Raw genomic sequence first — 20,530 nt, 5'->3', positions numbered from 1 at the left:
GTGGGGATTTTCTCTGTGCACAGTTGGGAAAGATTCCATCATTTAAAAAATATTTGGCACAGAGGAGGCCATGAAAAGCGGAGCACAGCTGCAGAGAGATGGCACACGCATCTAGATCTTGGTGCCCGAGGGGCCCCTTCACTAGTGGTGTGCCACCAATGTAAGCAGACCGCATGACTGCTATGGGTCTTGTGGGACAAGAGGACCCGGGACAAATTGGCCCCGACCCCTGACCCACCACTAACTCTCTTCTCCTGAGCATCTGGCCAGCAGCACAAGTTTCACTTCTAAATACTCCAGACCTGCTGTGCTGTCTCTCAGTCAGTGCAGGCTGCTCCTTGTCCTTCCTGCTGTGTTGAATATGTTTGGGCCTCCTAAGAAGTAGGAAAGTTACTCTTTCAGATTGTCTGAGAGGTCATCTTGAATCACTGCATCTACATCTAGTATTTGTGTGTTCAACATTGATTGCAAGCTTTTGGGAAATAAAATGTTTCAGTGGCCATGTGTTAGGCCACCTGCACACGGCAGAGCCGGATCCCACATGCGGGTTACCACAGCAGATTCCAGCTCTTCCTGCAGCCGGTGACCCTGCGTACTGGTTCTTTTTAGTTTCCATCTGTACTGTGGATGGACCTGGTGGCTCGACTCATGTAATAATACCTGTGTTTCTCAACAATTTTGTAATATACTTTCATTAAAAGGGCCACTTCATGAAAAATACATTTTTCCACCAATGCACCCTTCCCATGATTGCCTGTCTCACTTTCATGCAGTGCAGCCTCCTGTCTGATGCTTATCAGGCACCATTTTGATGTCGCTTTCACTATTCTGTGTTATCAAATCTTTGATCAGCAAAGCATTAGATGAGCAGCTACAGCCTGTATCATCTCGGCAATTCTACTATTGCCTTACATATTCGCCTAAATAAACTACAGACTATAAGTATACAGTCAGGAGGATGAGCTGTGATCTCCTCTATTATAACTGTGTGATCATCATCAGTAACTGTGACAGGAGGGATTGTGTCCCCCTCTAAGCAGTTTGTGTGGTAGGGTAACAGCATAAATCACACTAAGAAATTGTCTCGTTTAAGACAGCATAAACCCAAGAATATTTGAACTGGTTGCAATTGAGATCACATGAACATCTGAGGTGAAGGATTTTGTGAATTTCAGAAAGAGAGGAATAACTAACCAGGGTAATACCAGCTCACTTATATATACTGCAGGGGCTAGTTACATAATGAATAAGAAAAGAAATCACCAGAGTGGCCCTCTAAAAATGTCTTTGTTTTACCACTGTAAGGCCGCCTGCACATGAGCGGATTTGCATTGCGGAATCCGGGGACGGCGTCTGCCTCCGGGTCCTGCAGAAAATGCCATCCATAGCATGCTATGGAAAAGGGATTTTTCCTGCACAAGAGCGGAAAGCAATTGCGTTTTCCACTCGCAGAGGAAAAGTTGCAGCATGCTCTAATTTTGAGGCCATTCCATGTGGACGGCTTCCATTGAAGTCAATGGAAGCCGTCCGACCCGCGGCCCTTCCGCAATTGACATTGTGGAAAGGTCGCAGATTCCACTTCATCGCTAGACAATGATGCGTAAAAGGCAGGAGTTTAAAAAAAAAAACTATGCTGCACATGTCCGACGGCGTGCCGTGCGGACCATCTGCAGTACAGATGAAGAGAAAGAGACAGGTACGCCCGGATTTTAGAAAATGGTCGTGTACCTCTAGTAGTGACCTACAATTCACAGCTCGAGGTACCGTGCTTTTCCGAAAATAAGACACTCATATAGATTTTTGCCCCAAAAGAGGCACAGTCTCTTATTTTTGGTGGTGGTGGTGGTGGGTGGTTCTTATAATACTCGCCTAGCAGCCGGCATTCAGATCCTTCACGCTGGTCTCGGTCGCTGCTGTGTTCTCCTGAACACCGACAGAGTATTTCTTCCTGGTAGCGGGGCTTGAATGCTCCACCTCCAGCAAGCTAATGCTCTGATTGGTTAATCGAGCGCCGTTTCAGCCAATCAGAACTGGTGCTCGATTAACCAATCACAGCCATTCAATTATGTCATTCAATGAACGGCTGTGATTGGTTAATCGAGCGCTGGCTCTGAGTTAACCAATTAACCAATTGGACCATTAGCTTGCTGGAGGGGGGGGGGGGGTATTCAGAGACCAGCGCGAGGGAACCGAACTAGGTGAGTATTGCTTTTTTAAATGCAGTTTAACAATGGCTTATATTTAAAGCCCCTCCAAAATCGGGGTAGGTCTTATCAGGGAAACACCGTGGTACGGAAAACAGCAAAGAAACTCCATCATACCCTGAATTAGTGTGATTTTAGGTCAGTGAAAAACTGTTTTCCACACAATTTTCATGATTTTAATGCATTTTTGCAATTTTCATGTGTGATTTCTATCTGTTTTTCACACATGTATTTTACTGCTCTGCATTTCTTGGTTATTTTTCATGCAGTCCCCATAGCAATATGTTAAAAACGCATCACACTCATATGGTATACAATTTCGATCTGTTTTTTTCACGCTCCCTTAGAAAATAATGGGTGATTCTTGAATAAGAATCTCATAAAAATAGAACATGCAGTGATTTCTAAAACCTGGACTATTGTTCCGCGAGAAAGATCGCTTGTGTGAATTGACTTATTTAAATGAATGGGTTCTTTTCCCGTGTGAGTTCTCTCCATCTCAGAATTGTATGGAACTTGCATTGGAAAATCGCCAGTGTGAATTCAGCCTAAGGCCTCTCCCACACAGGCACTTTTTACCGCGATTAATGGGGCGTTTTGAACGGTGCATTAATCGCGGTGTAACGCTCCCATTGAAATCCATGGGGCCTGGCAGACATGCATCCGATTCTTGTTCATCGTTCAGTCATTTGCTGCGTTTAAACTGAACGATTATGATTCAGTTTCACTCATTTGAACCATTTTCTGAAGGATAATCGTTCCATCTAATCGCAGCATTAGCTAGACGCATGCACAGTAGCCAGCACAGACTGCGCATGTGTGCAAAATTCTGAAGACAAGCCAGGGATCATCCTCCCTTTCTCTGTCTATGATGTGGGTGATAACACCCGGTTCCCGGATCACACTAAAAATTGCGGACTCTCAGGGTCTTTGTCTTTATTCTCATAGAGCATTGCACTCACTCTTAGGCCGCCTACACACGGGCATACTTGCATTGCGGAATCCAGGGTGGAAATCCGCCCCTGGGTTCTGCAGCAAATACTGGCAATAGCGTGCTGTGGAAAAGGGCTTTTTCCTGCATATGAGCGGAAATCAATTGCAATTTTCTGCTCCCAGAACAAAATTGCAGCGTGCTCTATTTTTGTGCTGTGTCCGCACGAACGGCTTTTGTTGAAGTCAATGGAAGCTGTTCGACCCGCTTCCCTTCCACGAAGTTGAAAAATCTGTACTGTCCATGTCTGATGGCTAGCCGTCCAGATAAAGGAGAATAAAGACAGGTAGGTGGGGTGCCCAGTGTGGGATCCGGAATCCGACCCGTTGGTGTGCAGGCGGCCTTAGGCGTTTTTAGTATGTCAAGAGAGTACTCTCCAAGCGGAACCGCTCCGTGTTTTCCTATTCCACCTCTGTCCAGTCACACTCAAAGAACGCAGACTTTGTGTGTCATGGCGACCTTCACTACAGAATAGATTAGTCTATATGTGCCTGTAAAAATTACAAATGTCGAGGTGATAATAGATAGAAGTACAGCGGATGAACTGAAAAATGGCAAGTGCATGATATACATAATATTTATTAACTAAGGTGTCAAAAAATAAAAAAAAGCTAGTTGAAATAATAGAGTTCCTGGAGATAAAAATGGTTCATATAATTTGGCATCCCCGGTTGGGAGAAATTAAGGTTAAGTAGTAGTTAAAGTTTGAGAACTTCAAGTACATGGAAAGCGGTTATTTAAATTTTAATGTAATGTTGGAGAATGGAAAACTAATTGAATCCTAAGTTTCACAAGCATATCATTACTTAGATCATACACTTACCATTTTTCAGTTCACCCGCTGTATTTTTGTGAAATAAGAAAACCTCCTCCTCCTTGTTATCCGTATCATCAGCCAATAAATATTTCAACATCTTCCACAGCTGCTAAAATAGCGCAAACTATGGAGGTAGCCATCTTTATCTCGCAGTAGTCTTTTTTTTCTCCACATCTCACTGTACTACTAAATTTGCTCAGTGTCCAATCATGTGACGAACAGGAAGTTGTCAGAGGGAATGAGAAAAACATAGCCTTCATGGAGCAGCATGTTGGCTATTGTGAGTGGCTGTATCATGTGACTGTGCGCCATAAAAGGCAAACGTATACTTTTTTTTAATAGTGTACATAAATTATATCTGAGCAGTATGGGGACGAGTGGGGGCCATTGGAACTTCTAGGATTAGAATCTGAGAACACCTTTAAATGGCATTCTAAATATTGACCATTCTGGCCCGTCTACAGGTTATGTCATAAAGGTCTGCAAGTCTCATCTCTGGGACCGCCACCTGTTGAGGAGGCTTGTAACTACTGCAATCCAGGTGGAGAATAAAGGTAGAGGGTGACCACATATCAACAAGCCCCTTACCGCTTCCATAACTGCAGTACAGCTGAATGGAGAAAACTGCCAAAAGCAAGACCACTCCCGGCTGTAATAGTCTATAATAAAGTACCCTTCAAATCTAGTCTAGCCTGAGGGTTAATTTTGGAGTGGCCTCTACTAATATCTGTTGAATGAAGAACTCTTGGTTATGTTAGTTAAAGGGGTTGTCTAGTTACTGGACAACAATCCCCTTGTATAGGTCCAACTGTGCTAAAACAACAAAGGAAGTCCTCCCGGTGTTTGTTGTGGAAGATGATCTCATTAGATATCAACTGACTTCTGCAGCCAATCAGAGGCCGCAGCATCACTGCCTGTTCTCCTATCATTAGCATTCACATCCTGGGCGCCCTGAAAGCAGTATTCAGAATGATGACGCTGTAGCCTCTGATTGGCTGCAGCAGTCACATGAGATACTGTGACCTCCTCTTCTGCAACAAACATCGGTGGATGGTTGGCTGTAGCGCTGGATCCCCACAGCAGAGGACAGGAACGAGTAAGTACGGGTCCTTTTGAGGTTTTAGCACAGTTCGACCTATTGGGTTATTCTTGTCTGGTAACCAGATGACCCCTTTAATTGGGGGAGCACCCCACAAGGTCTTTTTCTACTAGCGAAATACATTAGAAGCTGAATAACCAACATTTAATTGCAGTAGTTCAACGTACTTGCAGTTTTAATACATATATATTTATTTATTTAATTTTTTGCCAATTAGACCCCCGAGGACTTTAATAAAGCCTTTGCAGGGAGCATACGTTATCTAAAGCTAAATTACCTTTTTACATTCTTTCTGACACATTCTTTTTACGGTTGTCTAACAAATGCTGGAACCTTATAACTCAGCGTAACAAATGTTTTAATTATGTTCCATGAAGACGGCTTGAAAATCACATACTCCGTCATTTCTCTCTCCATCTTAGTGTTTTTCTTTAAAGTGTACTTTTGAGCAAGTAAAGTACTTAGATTGCAGCATTATCAGTATTAGCTTCTCATTACAGATATTATTCAGTAGAAGAACATTAATGGCAATTGGCATAACATTTTTGCAAAAATGGAAGAGAAATTGCTTTCAGATCATACACTACGGAGCATTGGTGACATTATATATCTAGATTTAAGCAATAGAATTACCTACTCTGACATTATTGGAAGGGATATCATTTTTTTCAGCAAGTAAGAGTAAGGCCTCATGTCCACGGGGAAAAGAAGAATTAAAATCCGCAGCGGATTTTAACTCTTCACCCGCACGCAGATCCGCGGCCCCATAGGAATGCATTGACCACCCGCGGGTAGATAAATACCCATGGATGGTCAATAAAAGTGAATTTAAAAAATCATGGAGCATGAAAAAAAATGGACATGCTCCATTCAGGCCCGGGTTGCCCGCGGGGGCCGCTTCTATTGAAGCCTGTGGAGGCCGTCCGGGTCCGCGGGAGACCCGCGCCTGAATTACACTCACTTGCCCTGGGCGATGCAGATTTCCTTTCCTTCGCGGCTGGATCTTCTTTCTTCGGCCGGGCGGATGTGCCCGGCGCATGCGCGCGGCACACAGCCGGCGTGCCGAGCACATCCGCCGGGCCGAAGAAAGAAGATCCGGCCGCGACGGAGAGAAGATCAAGCCACGAAGAAGGGAAAATCCGGAGCGTGCGGAGAGGTGAGTAATTGTTATTTTAATGCCTCATGTCCGCGGGGCAGGAGGGACCCGCTACGGATTCTCCATGTTTTCTTCCGAGTGGGGAGGTACTCGCTAAGGACAATGCTCGATCGAGTAATTGTCCTTAGCGAGTATGCTCGCTCATCTCTATTCCTAATTAGACATGAGCGAGCATACTCACTAAGGCAAACTACTCAAGCGGGTACTGCCTCATTCGAGTACCTGCCCGCTCGTCTCTAAAGATTTGGCTGCCGGCACAGGTGAGAGGTGAGTTGCGGCGGTGAGCAGGGGAGAGCGGGGGGGAGAGAGGTAGAGAGAGATCTCCCCTCCATTCCGCCCCACTCTCCCACGCCGCTCCCCGCCCCCTGCCAGCAGCCGAATCTTTGGAGACGAGCGGGCAGGTACTCGAATAAGGCACTACTCGTTCGAGTAGTTTGCCTTAGCGAGTATGCTCTCTCATCTCTATTCCTAATCACTGCAAGCAGAGTAGTGATATAGCAAGAAAAGATGAATAGCGAAACTAAGGAAAACAGAGTGGCAAATGTTTTAATTCCTGTAACTATAGAGGGTGATAAAACATAACATGTACAAATCCCCCCTCCTGTAATCATAGGTGTGTAATGCACTAGAATTAAAGGGCAGCTGTCACTAGGTTGATGCTGCTGTAACCACGGACAGCATGACCCCGGGCAGGTATGCACATCGTCTCTGTGTATGTTATATTCTCAAACGCTGCGGCACTTCAAAATAAATACGCTTTAAAGTTTGACTCGGAATTGAGCTCCAAGTCACGGGGATGGGCCGCTCTGGCCTCTCCACACCTGCATCGTGTAGAGTGCCAGTTGTCTCCCCTTTTGTGTATAGGGAAGAGATCTGTCACTCTACATGATGTTGGCGGAGAGAGGCCCATGTGGCAAACCTCCTCGACTCGAAACTCAGTTCTGAATAAAACCTCGTTTGTCCCCGTGCATGTATTTCAGAATAATGTGTATACCTGTCCTGGGCTCATGCTGCTTGTGTTTCGGGCAACATGAACCTGGTGACAGGTTTCCTTTGAAAGGGGTATTCAGACACCCCTAAAAATTGCCCAAAGGCATATAATTGTGTGAAACTAAGGCCTCTTTCACACGAGCTACGAAATTCCAAGATTTTGTAGAGATGCTACAAAATTTATATGTATGTGAAGCCCGTGGTTTCCAATGGGCTCTTTTACATGAGAGATGTTTTGTAGCCTGAAAGAACAAATTTGAAACCATGGGCTTCAGGCTGCATCCACACGGGCGCCACGAAAGCGAAGCAAGAAAATTGCAGACATATCGCATTGGCGGTCCTCTGATTGCCTGAGTGTTCTGACGCTTAGCCAATCAGAGCCAGCGCTCTATAACCAGTCACAGCCAATCAGAGGCAGCTCTTCCAGGAGGTGGGGATTTTTCAATCCCCGGCTAGAAGAGATGATGAACAACAGTGCTGGGGACCAGGAAGAAGATGCAGCGGAGCCGGACAGCGCTTCTAAGGTGATGTATTTTGTTGTTTGTTTGTTTTTTTATTTTTCTGCAGCTAGGGCTTAGTTTATTTCTTTTACAGTAGGATTTCATACTGTCGAAGTTGTATCGCAGCGATGCGATGCAACAGAGAGGAAGGCTCCATAGGGAAGCGCGGGCTACAAAAAATTGCAAATTGCGGCTGTATAGACCATGCCATGATTTTGCAGTCACGCAATGTCGCATGCTACAAAACATCGCTCGTGTGGAAGAACCCATAGAAAGGCATGGGCTCTACATACATGCGATTAGTAGCACTGTCGAGAAAATCGTGTGATAGTCACCCCCTATGTGGATGTGGCCTCACATATATGCGTTTTGTAGCAAGATTTTGTAGTCCGTGTGAAAGAGGCCTAAAACACAGAACTCGCCTGTGAAATATCCTCCAGCTCCATCAGTTCTGCCCCAGCATCCACAGATCTAGTCCCAGAAGTTCCTGCGCCGATCATTTGCTGTTCATCATTCATGTAACCCCTGCAGCAAATCACTGACGGCAGTGATAATTTGTGCATGAATGGCATTAAAACCACTGTTTGGTTCCTGTGTTTACGTGAGTGATGAACAGATCAAAAGATGAAAAGATTATTCACATATCACATCTGCACTGTAGACTCCGTTAAGAACCTCTATGTGAAATGGCCCAGCATGCTGCACTATGTTGTCAAGCAAAAATTTTGTCCTGCATGCCAGAAGCCGGACAAACCTCATTTTAGTCATTCATGTCCAACATACTTTCATTGTTCGGCTTTAAGAATGGAGCCAAACTATGGGAATCACACCGGAAGCCTTCAAACAGAATAAAATATCATCTCCGAAAAATATTACCTTGACTTGTAGAACAGGCTGTACTATTCCCTTTTAGCCTCCGCTACAGAGGAAATCGACTGATACATGCTGCTATTCAAATGATGTTCCCATGACGTAATTGAATGCAGAGAAAGAGGATATCGAGATGAAACAACCACTTTAATAAACGGATATACCTGGAGAACGGAGGTGCAGAGATGAATAATCTTAGGAGATTCCCCCTATAGTGATGTCAAAATAGGGGAAAGGCAGCTGTAAAATGCAAATCCAGTATCTAAGGCTGGCTGGGAATGGAGCTGACGGCACATCCGACACAAGATTTCTTTTTTTTTTTCCCTGTTAACTATCGAATTGTTTGCTTTCAGTTTTAAATAAACAAGTCTAAATGACTTTCTGCAATGTTTGCCGAGTATTCTGCAAACCTTCATCACAAAGAAACTGTGCCTAGTCTACTCCTCACAGCATGCCAATAATTGTGGGCAATTGGCGTTTATTCCCATCAGTATTTGTTATACATGATTTGGCTCTTCTAAAGGGCAACGGTAATGAGCAAAGGACATGCATAATGTGAACTCTCTGAAGACTTTCACGCCTACACTCATCTACAGATGCAACATGCATATGGACAGCATCAAACTGCCGGCCAATATAAAGATCACATTACTTCATAAACCAGCTTTCGATATCCAGCATGAAATGTGGGAGGCTCAATTTTATCCCTATTGCTTTGTAACCTTGACAACAAATAAAGAACCAAAATAAATGTCACGCTTGTTAAATCGTCAAGGTTTCCAAAAGTGATGACCCAAATAAAAGGAATTCGAAAGGAAGGGAAGCGGCAATATCGGAACCGTTCCAACTGTGCCGAAACTGAGTCGTTATGTCAGACTCGGAAATAAGGTTCTCCGTGCACGAGGTGAATTTGCAAGTCAAGTACTTAACAATTACGTGTATATATTCGGAAGTGCTATTGTGTGTACATTTTACCATTTCTTACAGAACACCGGTTCTCAATTTCTAGCATTTTTGGGTTTCAGAAAACTCTGCGGGTGTTGTGCTTGGTTAATGAAAGCAACGTTCTGTACTGGTATGCATGATATCATTTGAGTTCCATTTCTTTCTGTAATTTCCATTCCAGAAATCTCTTAATCCATCAATGCCATTCTTGGCATTTGGAATCAGTGGCATATCAGCAGGAATCCTGAGTCTGTTACTGCCAGAAACACTTAATAAGCCAATTGCAGAGTGCATTGAAGACTTACAGTCTCCTGCATACCAATTGTTAAACAAGGTAAGACATCAGCGGATGGAAAGAAAGGTACATTATCTTGAAGACGGCTTGATGTGTAGCCTATGTCAATTTAGTAGTTCTCCAATACAACCTGCTGTGTCTACATTTCTAGCAAAACCCGCACTCTGCTCTAGTTTAAATTCAACTCTAAACTAAATAGCGGCTTTATTGTGTATAATACGAGGAGCGCATTGTTTCTGTGTAAAGGCAATAATTCTTTTTTTCTACAAGTGGTCCTTGATTATATGGTATGCGGGCTGTGATTCTAGGTTTAGTAACAATGGCACACTTTGGTTTCTAGAGGTACAGTACGGAGAAAGGAATATTATTACATTTGTAGTTATAAGTCACAAAGTCCATGGTTACCTTGTGGGCAGAAGTTTATCCCCGCTCATTTACAGCCAGCCACACGTTTATTGATGTCGTTGTGCTGCGTACCGCAATGAAGGAGGTGCATTGCTCCGGCAGGTTTTGCCTTTGCTGCTTTGCCCCTCAGAAGCTCATCAGTCATATATTTAAAGTTCACTGCTAATGATAAACTCTCAATTTTAAAAAACAGAAAACCATAAGTTTCAAAAAACAGAAAAAAAACATAAATTTAAAAAAAAACAGAAAACTCCTTTAATCACTATTTTAGGTACTGCAAAGAAAAGGGTTCATCTCTTTAGCAAGCTGCTCCTTAATTTTGATTTTATACCCCAGGACAACCGGAATCATACAGGGTGATCAGAATTAAATAAGTGTTCAGAGGTCTCAAGTGAAAAAACTATATGGCAAAACTCAATAAAAGTTTACACACATGGGATGGCATATACCGTATAATGCAGCAGTTAAAAGGATCTTGGCAATCTATTGCTCTGATCGGTACAGTATGACTATAGTGCTGTGACTCTCACGCTACTTAAACATCCCTTGCTGGTTAAGCGCTGTTATTGGCCAGGTGGTAACAAATTTATCGAACATGTGCAAACCATATCTGAGGGTTTTCCAACATGACAAAACGCCATTGTATAGTGAACATAATTTTGTCCCAGACCACAATGGATGGTTCTTAGCCATTAGTTGATTTACTGCTATATCTTCAGCAATCCCAGATATTTGAATTGGGGCTACTTTTGTTTCGAGAAATCTAATCCCCCACCCCCCTGCTCCACTGTGTATACACACCAACTTTTATTGGATTCTGCTCCATAGTTTTTTTTTACTAAAGACCTCTTAACATGTCTAATTTTAATTATGATTACTCTATACGTTGATGGTTCATGCTAAAGGTAAGCCAACAGTGTCAAAACCTGAAAAACCCCTTTAACTCCTTGGCAACATCTGCCGTAAACATGCAATGGATGTACGTAGGGATTGTCTGCAGCAAGCTCAGGAACTGAGCCCCCTCCATACACAGTGAGTGCTAGCTGTGTTACATGGCTAACAACTACTGTAGGAGACTATTTTGATACAGTTTCTGTCATTTTTGGAGAACATAATAGCATAGCTGACTACGTCATTGTGTTCTCCCAAAATTACTGAAGCAAACAGAAACCATGTCAGATGGGGTCCAGTGTTTGCACCTTTGGTTTCCAATTAAAGTCAATGGTTCCATTTGATTACTATCAGCTATTCAGTAATGCTGTGACGGACAGGCTCAGTATAAACCACAATGGGGTCTGAACCCAGCCTTAGTTGCACCCTTTTTTTTTTCTTGCCGCAGCTACTGAATACCAGATCTGTCATTTAGGTATTTGCAAAGCTAAGTTACAGCCTCTGGAATATTGTAGCCAACTCTGTTGTCACCTCCTTTCCCTAAAAAAGAACAAATTAGGAATTCCAATTAACTAATAATAAAGTGGTCTTCTGGAATCTTGGGAAAGTCTGATACTTTGTGCTTGAGGTAAAAAAAAATATATGCTTTCAAATAAGGATGCAACATCAGAGCCTTGCCATGAGTACCTAGGTGACATATAACTTGACATCTCAATGGATGTGATGTAAATCTCCAGTAGGCTTGGAGGTTGGGAAAGTTACATTCCACACCAGTGGAAACCATCTCTTTCAAGAATACTAAAAATGTTTGGGTTTTTTAATGTTTTTTTTTCCTGAATTTCCTTGAATCTCTGAAAAAACCCTTTTGAACTACTTAACAGAAGAGGACATAATATTTGAAATGGTTCACCTTGCTTCTTAGTTATACAGGGTAAATCAAAAAGAATGGTGCAAAACTGAAGGCCCATTTAGACACAACGATTATCCCTCAAAAGATGTCATACAGTTGGGTGCTCCCAGCGCAGAATGCAGAGGACAAGCGGGGTCGGCGATTGTTCTCTGCATCCAGTTGTTCCTCACTGAGAACGCTTGGCTGTCATACAGCCAAGTGCTCCCAGGGGAGGATGCAGAAGACAAGCGGGATGTCCCCGCTTGCCTTCTGCATCCAGCTGTTCCCCGCTTGAAGCGCCCGGCTGTCATACAGCCAAGCGCTCTGAGCGGAGGATGCAGAAGACAAATGGGGTGGCCCTGCTTGTCTTCTGCATCCAGCTGATTTTTGCATGAAGCACCTGGCTGTTATACAGCTGAGCGCTCCGTGCGGGGTATGGAGAACACTGCTGGACAGCTCTGTTCTATATATTAAACCTGTGATCAGGGAGCCGGATACAGCTGAAACAATAGTATCAGCTGTATCCCGCTGTGAATCCCTGATAAATCTCCTCGTCGTCTTTCAGCACGCTGAAAGACAACGATGAGCGACAGCATAACGAAAACTACACGATGTCAGTGCAGTTACACACAACGATTATCACTCAAAAGACGGCTTTGAGTGATAATTGTTGTGTCTAAATGGGCCTTAAGGCCTGTGTCACAAAAAAACATTTGTTTAACGTTTTGCGTATGCAATGCACAGTGAGTAGTTCCCAACGATTTCAATGGGTTTGTACACATGCGCATATTTTACAGGTGCATTTAGTTTGCGCAAAAAAATATGCAAGAGCTCTATTTTGCTGCGCTTTTGCACGTGGAAAGAGCACATATTGAACTAATTAAGTTAAAAATTTTATTTTTTGCGCGCACAAATGCGCATGATTTGTGTGCACAAAAAGTACAGTAAAACACGCACATGTGCACCTAAATATGCATCAGCCATTGCACAAATGTGTAGCAGAAATGTGCACATAAACTCACTTACACCCGTGTTACACTGTGGATTTGTGCACACTACACAGAAAATAGAACCCCCTGATTTGAACGGGTTCATTCACATGTGAGTATCTTGCGCGCAGAATTCCCATACGCAGCATGCTCTATTTTTCTTGCGCATTTGTGTGACCATATGAAACTAATGAGACTAATTTGCCACGTCAATGGACGAGACCGTGGTTGCATTTTTTGCGTGCTTAAAAAGTACGGTTAAAAACACAGAAAAGTGCTCAAAAATGCAATGCCTGATATGCGGCGCAAAAGTGCATACGCTCGTAGACAGGCCTTGAACTTATTTACTCATACATGCACTGACCTAAAGCAGCCAGAATGAGAGAAAACATAGAAGAACTCCATGTTTTTCATGGACCTTACAGATGTTCGATGTGGGCACCATAGTCACAAGGCAGATGCCAAGTCAGTAGCCCAATTCTGCCCAGACGTGTCCCGGCATGTCTTTCTGATATTGATCCCACTGCAGTGGAGATGCATTATTTTAAGTCGTCTAGTCTCACTAACTGTACCTATATCCAACATCTGTAAGGTGCAATAAAAACTTGAAGAGTTCATCTATTGTTTCATGTCATTCTGGCTGTTGTAGGTCAATTCATGTATGAAACAAGTTGGCTTTATTTTTGCACCATTCTTTTTCAATCCTCCTGTATAAAGCTGGGTGAGTTTTAATGCATATGTCCGTAGAATATGTGGCCGTTACTTCCATAGGAGTAGATACCACATTAAACATCACGTAACGTTTCGAATTAGTCTATGCTGAAATATGGGTTCTGATTACACACATGAAAGGCGTATTATTGCTCCTTCTATGAGCATCTAAACCAGTGTGTTTGTTATCGTTATGGTGCATTCAGTAAACGAGGGGAATATATTTTCCTATTCTATATGACGAAGAGATGCCCTTTTAGAGAATCTACATATAGTTGTCTCTTGCACAGTTTGCGATGTGTAATGACTTTCAATCATATGCCATTGAGCAAGAAAGGCAAGCATAAAACCGCTCTATAGGAAATACCCTGCGCTTCCAGAAGCTTTGCATTGCAGCAGACTGAATTAGACAGATACTGCACCAACGCAGATAAAATATAGTACAGCAATAGAAGTAAAGTATCATTTTCTGCTGTTTACTTCCATTAAGACATCTCCTTACAATCACAGTCACAAACTTAGAAAATACTAATTTCAGCCTAGCCACACTGAAAGTAAATAATTTTACAGGGCTGGAAATAGCCTTTAAAAAGAAAATTAATAGTACTAATTTATTTCATTTCCGCATATTTTTTTTTCCATAATTGGAAGATACAAAAAGGAGTGCTTACCCCATTTACTTTCTCGGCTAATTACTTTCCTTTTTTTGCTTGAAACAATTGCTTAAGATTTTTCTTTTGGCACCGGGAGTCTATTCAGTGAGCTGCAGTGGTTATGTAACTACAGCTATATTTAATCTGTCATATGCAGTACATAAAATGATTTAGTAATTGCAGCCGGGCCAATTATAGTAGTTGATTTTAATATGTTGTTCATTTATGCTGCAAGTCTATATGTGTATATAACATGATTAACTCCTTGGAGAGGCCGGCAGCTCCTTCCTCATCAATAAAGTCTTGCACAGCTTTGGTACTTGTTGCTATGTTTAGTTGAGGAGTAGTGAAGTCATAATTACTGTCATAAGCTTTTATATAACCGAACCTCCCAAATGTACAGTTTTCTTAAGCACTTGAGCCCTTTCGGAATTCCCTCAGCTATAGATCATTGTGTTCCCGTAGGTTACTTCAATTGTTTTATCTATACATCAATGTCTGGAACGGATCTGTAAAAAAATGATATCCTTTCCTGTAGAACAAGTAATATTTTAAGATCCGTGTTCAGTTTCCCCTTATGTTAGTGAAGATGTATACATTATTTATGGAAGGGTTTTGCCCAGAGATTATCATTGTCCAGATATGGTAAAGGCGGCAAAAATGAACATCACTTTAAAAATTATTATACCCAGTTGTTTTTTTTTTTTCTCACCTTTTCACAGGTTGCCCCATGTGCTGACTAGCACGGAATTCTTGTCAGAGTCTCCAGTATTTTTGCTGTCAAGGATATTGCTGTTTACAGAGCTTTTTTGCCATCGAGAATACAGGAAATGTTATAGACCCTATTTAAAGTCATAGGGTCCTTCAAGAAGTAGTTATGAAATGGCGCAGCATACTGTTCAGTTTTGTCCAGGATCTTAGACCATCTTCACTAGAGGCTCCGTTCAGAGCCTCTAGAACAGATGCAGCATAACACTTCCTTGTAGATAGCCTAGGATTTGCCATTTACAATAGGTGTTGGTTACAGCTCATCTACTCCCCTCTCTGCACATTGATCTTTGCCTATGTCACAGAGCGTGCCCACAACTCCTTATCATAAAGTCAATGGGTCCCATCCAGTCTTTTGTGCCTCTGGTCCATGAGGTTGTCATATAACTCAGTTATTATGATTTTTACATAAAAGCGTAATCTAAAAAATAGTTCATTTTCTGATGACCCGATTCTTTTAAATCCATGTTAATGGAAACTTGAAGCCTAGTGTTAGAAAAATATCTCTAAATAGCTATCAGGATATACTGAAAAGATAATTAGCACATAATTTTGGATTAGCACATAATAACGTCTAGATTATAAAAAAAAATACAAACTAGTATATAAGGGTGGATATTTACTTTTACAGTTTTAGATGACTTTTCAGATTAAGCTGCCTTTTGTGTGTACATGAGGAATAACACTGTTTCTGGCCATTATATGATTTGTACACTACATTTTCCCTTACTTTACCCCTCTGCATTGTGTATGCCTGTCTGATTCTTGGTTCTTTCAGAACTGGTGGGATGATCCTGACTTCTGTTGTACTGTGTTCTATATATTGTGCACAAAGAACTGCAGATTCTGCTCTCAGTCTGTAACTCACACAGAGACATGAAAGACAGTGTACAGCAGTACTGAACAGTGGAGATGTGTAACACGCTTGACCGCAGACAATGGACAGGAAGTTAGGAAGAGAGCTCTAATGGCCAGCACTTGAGATGGATTTTTCAGCACAAAAACATCATTTTAGAGAAATAAAGGAAATTGCCATTTTGTTATCACACTGCCTATCATATAAGCATACATTGGTTAAAAAGATAGTTTAACTCTAGGTCAACTTCTAAAGTGTCTGTCATAAGAACTACCAAAGATATTTTGCTATTGTTTCTCCAAAATCCTTCTTACAGTGCTAGTTTGTAAAGATTTGTGGTTTTGCTTTGCAGGCAAAACAGAAGGAAGATGACACATGACCTCAGACACATTCCATATCTCCATTGGACCTCTTACTATTAAGCATCTGATATGGACTTCAAGACATTGGCGATTCTGGTATTAAAACCGTTTTATAAGAGACATTATAAATGTTACAGTAAGGATACCGTATACAACGGTTTCCCTTCCGACTCTCCGTCAGATACAATCTATTTTTTTTTCTTTCCAAATATACTGATTGTATTAATGTTTGACATAGAGACATATATCCTCAGTTGCAAATCCTTCTGTGTGCCTGTTATAATTTATAATAAGCAGTATTATGTATCTTTACGTCAAGAGTTTTGCCCAATCTGAGATCTCTCAGTACACACAAACATACTGAAATGACTATCTGATGTTGTATATAAAGTTTTGCTTTGGACTATTTTATATCTCCGCTTTGGTGCTATAAAAGTGCACTGTCTTCTGGTTTATGAGAACCATGAAATCTCATACTTCAGTGAAAATACTTTGCAAAGGAGAAATAATGCTGCATCTCTTTTGTGAATGATGTGGGTATTTTTATGGACCAAATGTACTTTAAAAGTTTTTGTTTCAAGACTTGGACATTTCCTTACTGTGTTATCAGGTAAAATATGCTGAAGCTATTTTCAATGCCATTTATACTGTAAATCAAGATTTAAAATCTTCTATTTGTACTTTGTGGTTTCCGGTTATGGTCATGTAACTTTTATAGCTTCTTTTATAAAACACCATAAAATTTCTTATGCAGTATTTTTTCATCTAAACTTACACACTCAACACTTAAATACTCTTATATTGAAAATATTATTCACAAAGGATGGGGGAAAATAAGTTATCTGGCAGTATATTCTTCTGTATTCTAAGTTTGAGTTGAATTATTTTTCAGTCAAGTGACTCGCCGTGTTTTCTGGGCTTCCGGCACAAATCTGGCCTCAGATCACAGATGACATAGCACAGCATGCAGCGTTATTTCATCTGGAAGCCATACTTGCCTAAATAGGGTATATTCACAGAGCGGAATTGCGGCAGAATTTTCTGCCCCAGCAACGAAAGTGCCAAATGGAGGAGCATGCAAAAGTGCAAAACACCGATAAGTGACCACTCACACACCTGTCCTACAAGGGGGAGAGCAGCTGCCTAGCCCAAAAACTGCACACAGGTAAGATACAAAAGGAATCAGGCTCAATTGATACAGGCTTGCAATCTATTAGTAACACCATTACATATCAGTGTTTTGCACTGTTGCAATGCTCTGTGTATGTTTTATCTATATGCAGGTATAGCACTGGGTATGCACTCCCCTTCGTTGTAGGGTGGTCATGCGAGCAGTTGTTCATCAGCACTTTGCAGCTGTTATAAGCTCTCTATTTAGCATTTGGGCTGCCTGCATCTAATGGGAGGTGGTGTACTGGCCTTCCCATCTATGTCCTACTAGTTCCTTGGTAAATAAATATGGCCATACTTTTTTGTGATTTTTTTTTTTTTTTTTTTTTTTTTCTTCAAGGGCAGGTGTGAAAGGCCTTCTAAGCATACCTGAATTATAAACAAGTTATTTAAAAGACACCAGGTTCTCCTTACCCTCTCATTTGCTGCTGTTTGCACCCTGTTTCATGTATGCAAGTTCTGATTTTCAGGTGCCCTTCCCCATTTTTCTGCAATTCTTCTATTTGCAATCCACGTTCAAGGAAGAGCATGTAGCAAGACTAACATTTCGCCAGTAGTTCACTGTCCTGCACTTCTTCGGCATGACTTCCCATGTTTCATTACCCGGTCTCTAGTCCAGTCAGCAGGGAAGCAGTATGTCAACGCCTGCCCCTCTGCTTTCCCAGGATGATTCAAACATTCAGGGATATTCTGGTCAAATGATTTAGTAAACCCACTATGACACACACATATTTTCACAGTGTCTGCTGATCGGGCAGCCTCTGTATGCACAGAATCTAGTTGTGCAGATAGTTCCTCCCCTGTTGCTACAGAAGTTCTGTACCAAACAACAGGGTGGATTGCAGATAACCTGGAAGGAAGACACCTGTGGTTGCCACTTGAAACGTGCTTTACAGTAGTAAAGCAACAACATTTTCAATGCAAGTACGAGGGGCTGCTGATAAGTCTTTGGCTTTACCCAGAAAGAAACAAGATAGGAAGATGAAACTTTACAATTATTCCACATACTCGCCACTGATGTCAACACACTTCTTACATCAGTATTCCAAGTTCTGTGAGCCTTGCAAAAAGGATTTCGGTTGTGCCTCAAACCAGTCATCCGTAGCAGCCATGGCATCAGAAATGGTGTGAAATTTGGTACCCTTGAGGTGTTTCTTTAAGTTTGGAAACAGATGATAGTCGGAGGGAGCTAGATCTGGTGAATAAGGTGGGTGGTCAACCAGCTGGAAGCCTAGCTCCACCAGTTTTGCCGTGGTCGCTTGTGCAATGTGAGCAGAGGCATTGTCTTGTAGGAACAAGATCTCTTCGGACAGCTTGCCACGCCTTTTGGCCTTCAGAGCTGCCTTCAATTGGTCCAAAACTACAATGTAATACCTTGCATTGATGGTGGAACCACTTTTAAGGTAGTGCACTAGCAGCACACCCTCCTTATCCCAGAACACAGACGCCATCACTTTAGTGGCTGATTTTTGCACTCTGAACTTCTTTGGGCGAGGAGAACCACTGTGCCTCCACTCTTTTGACTGATCCTTGGTTTCAGGGTCATACAAATAAATCCAGGTCTCATCCATAGTGACCAGTTGATCCAGGAAGTTCTTATCAGTCTGGAAATGCTGACAAATGGACCGGGAAGTTTTCACTAGCATACTTCTCTGATTTGTTGTCAAACATTTGGGAAGCCTCTTTGCAGATAGCTTCTTCATGTTCAAATGTTCATAGACAATGACATAAACACATTCACCAGAAATCCCCATGATGTCGGCTATTCCTTTAGCTGAAATTCGCCTATTCTCCAGTATGAGGTTGTGCACAACATCGACGATCTCCAGAACAACAACCTCTCTCGGTCGTCCAGGACGTTCCTCATCATTGGTGCTGAAGTGGCCCATTTTAAATTTGGCAACCCAGTTCTTAACTGTAGAATATGAAGGGCATTGATCCCCCAATGTCTGCAACATATCACCATAAATATCCTTCTCGGACTTTCCTTGCAGAAACAAGAATTTTATCACTCCTCTGCTCTAATTTGCTGTGAATATCGCCTTAGACTCCGCCATTTTGTTTTACCACGTGCCTGGATCACTGTTGCCATAAGCTGCAAACACAAAATGTTGAAAAGATATATTGGACACATAAGGCTTTCGTTACCATAGAAACAAAAAAGAACAAAAAGCCAAAGATTTATCAGCAGCCCCTCGTATATGACAGAAATAATGAGACTAACACAAGCTAGCAGATGAGCATACGTTGTCTGAAAAGGTAGTGTCTCCTTTAACTACTAAATTTTCTACATACTAAAGAGCTTCCACTACAAAAAAAATTCACACTCAGTGAAAAAAACTTTACTCTTTGTACAGCAGAAGTGGTGACCTCCAAAATGTCAAATCATGGTAGTAAGTTAGTTGAGAGCTTATAAACTGAATCACTGAGGCAGGAGGATCAATAAAGAAAATGGAATATATTCACTGGAATGATCCCTGAAAAATTAACTTTTATTTAAATAATTAAAATATGGTGCCCCATACACATAACGAGAAAGACAAAACAACATGAAGAAGGATATAGATTGCTGGTTATGTGCCTCTATGGATGTGCAGGCAACTTGATTATCAATCAACCAGATCCAAATATCACTAAGAAAATACTGGCAGTTTAAAGATGCCAGCTTCCAGACTTCTAAGGGTTAGGAAAAGTCCATAAGTTTCATATTTCAGAAATTCAGGTTCACTAAGGAAATACTGGCAGCTGAGAATTGCCAGCTTATAGACTACTAGGGGTTAAAGAGAGTCTATTAGTAAGTTTCGTATTTTAGAAATTCAGATTCAAATTCAGGTTCAATGCGTTTCTGTCAGTTGTATGACTCATCAGGAACCAATTCTTTATACGATAAGTACTGGATATCACTATGATCAAAGTAGTGCAATAAGAATATACGTGTTGTTTTTCTCAAAGTAATTCATCGCACTAAC

At 41.7% G+C, this 20,530-nt stretch overlaps 1 protein-coding gene across 2 annotated transcripts in view; it reads left to right on the top strand.

Moving 5' to 3' along the window:
- The window catches only part of LOC136626007 (solute carrier family 22 member 15-like), a 223,707-nt gene extending 206,562 nt beyond the window's left edge, over positions 1–17,145 (top strand). Inside the window, exons 11-12 of one of the 2 annotated variants that reach the window (XM_066600693.1) lie at positions 9,754–9,906; positions 16,382–17,144. In XM_066600693.1, the coding sequence (XP_066456790.1) occupies positions 9,754–9,906; positions 16,382–16,408 (180 nt within the window). In that variant the 3' untranslated portion in view covers positions 16,409–17,144. Of the gene's footprint in view, positions 1–9,753; positions 9,907–16,381 lie in introns of both variants that reach the window. The other variant, XM_066600695.1, reaches the window with a different exon arrangement.
- Positions 17,146–20,530: the final 3,385 nt, after the last annotated feature.

This window comes from Eleutherodactylus coqui, chromosome 4 (assembly GCF_035609145.1).
Source record: "Eleutherodactylus coqui strain aEleCoq1 chromosome 4, aEleCoq1.hap1, whole genome shotgun sequence".
In the NCBI taxonomy this organism is placed as follows: domain Eukaryota; kingdom Metazoa; phylum Chordata; class Amphibia; order Anura; family Eleutherodactylidae; genus Eleutherodactylus; species Eleutherodactylus coqui.
This window is presented reverse-complemented; position numbering and strand designations above follow the sequence as displayed.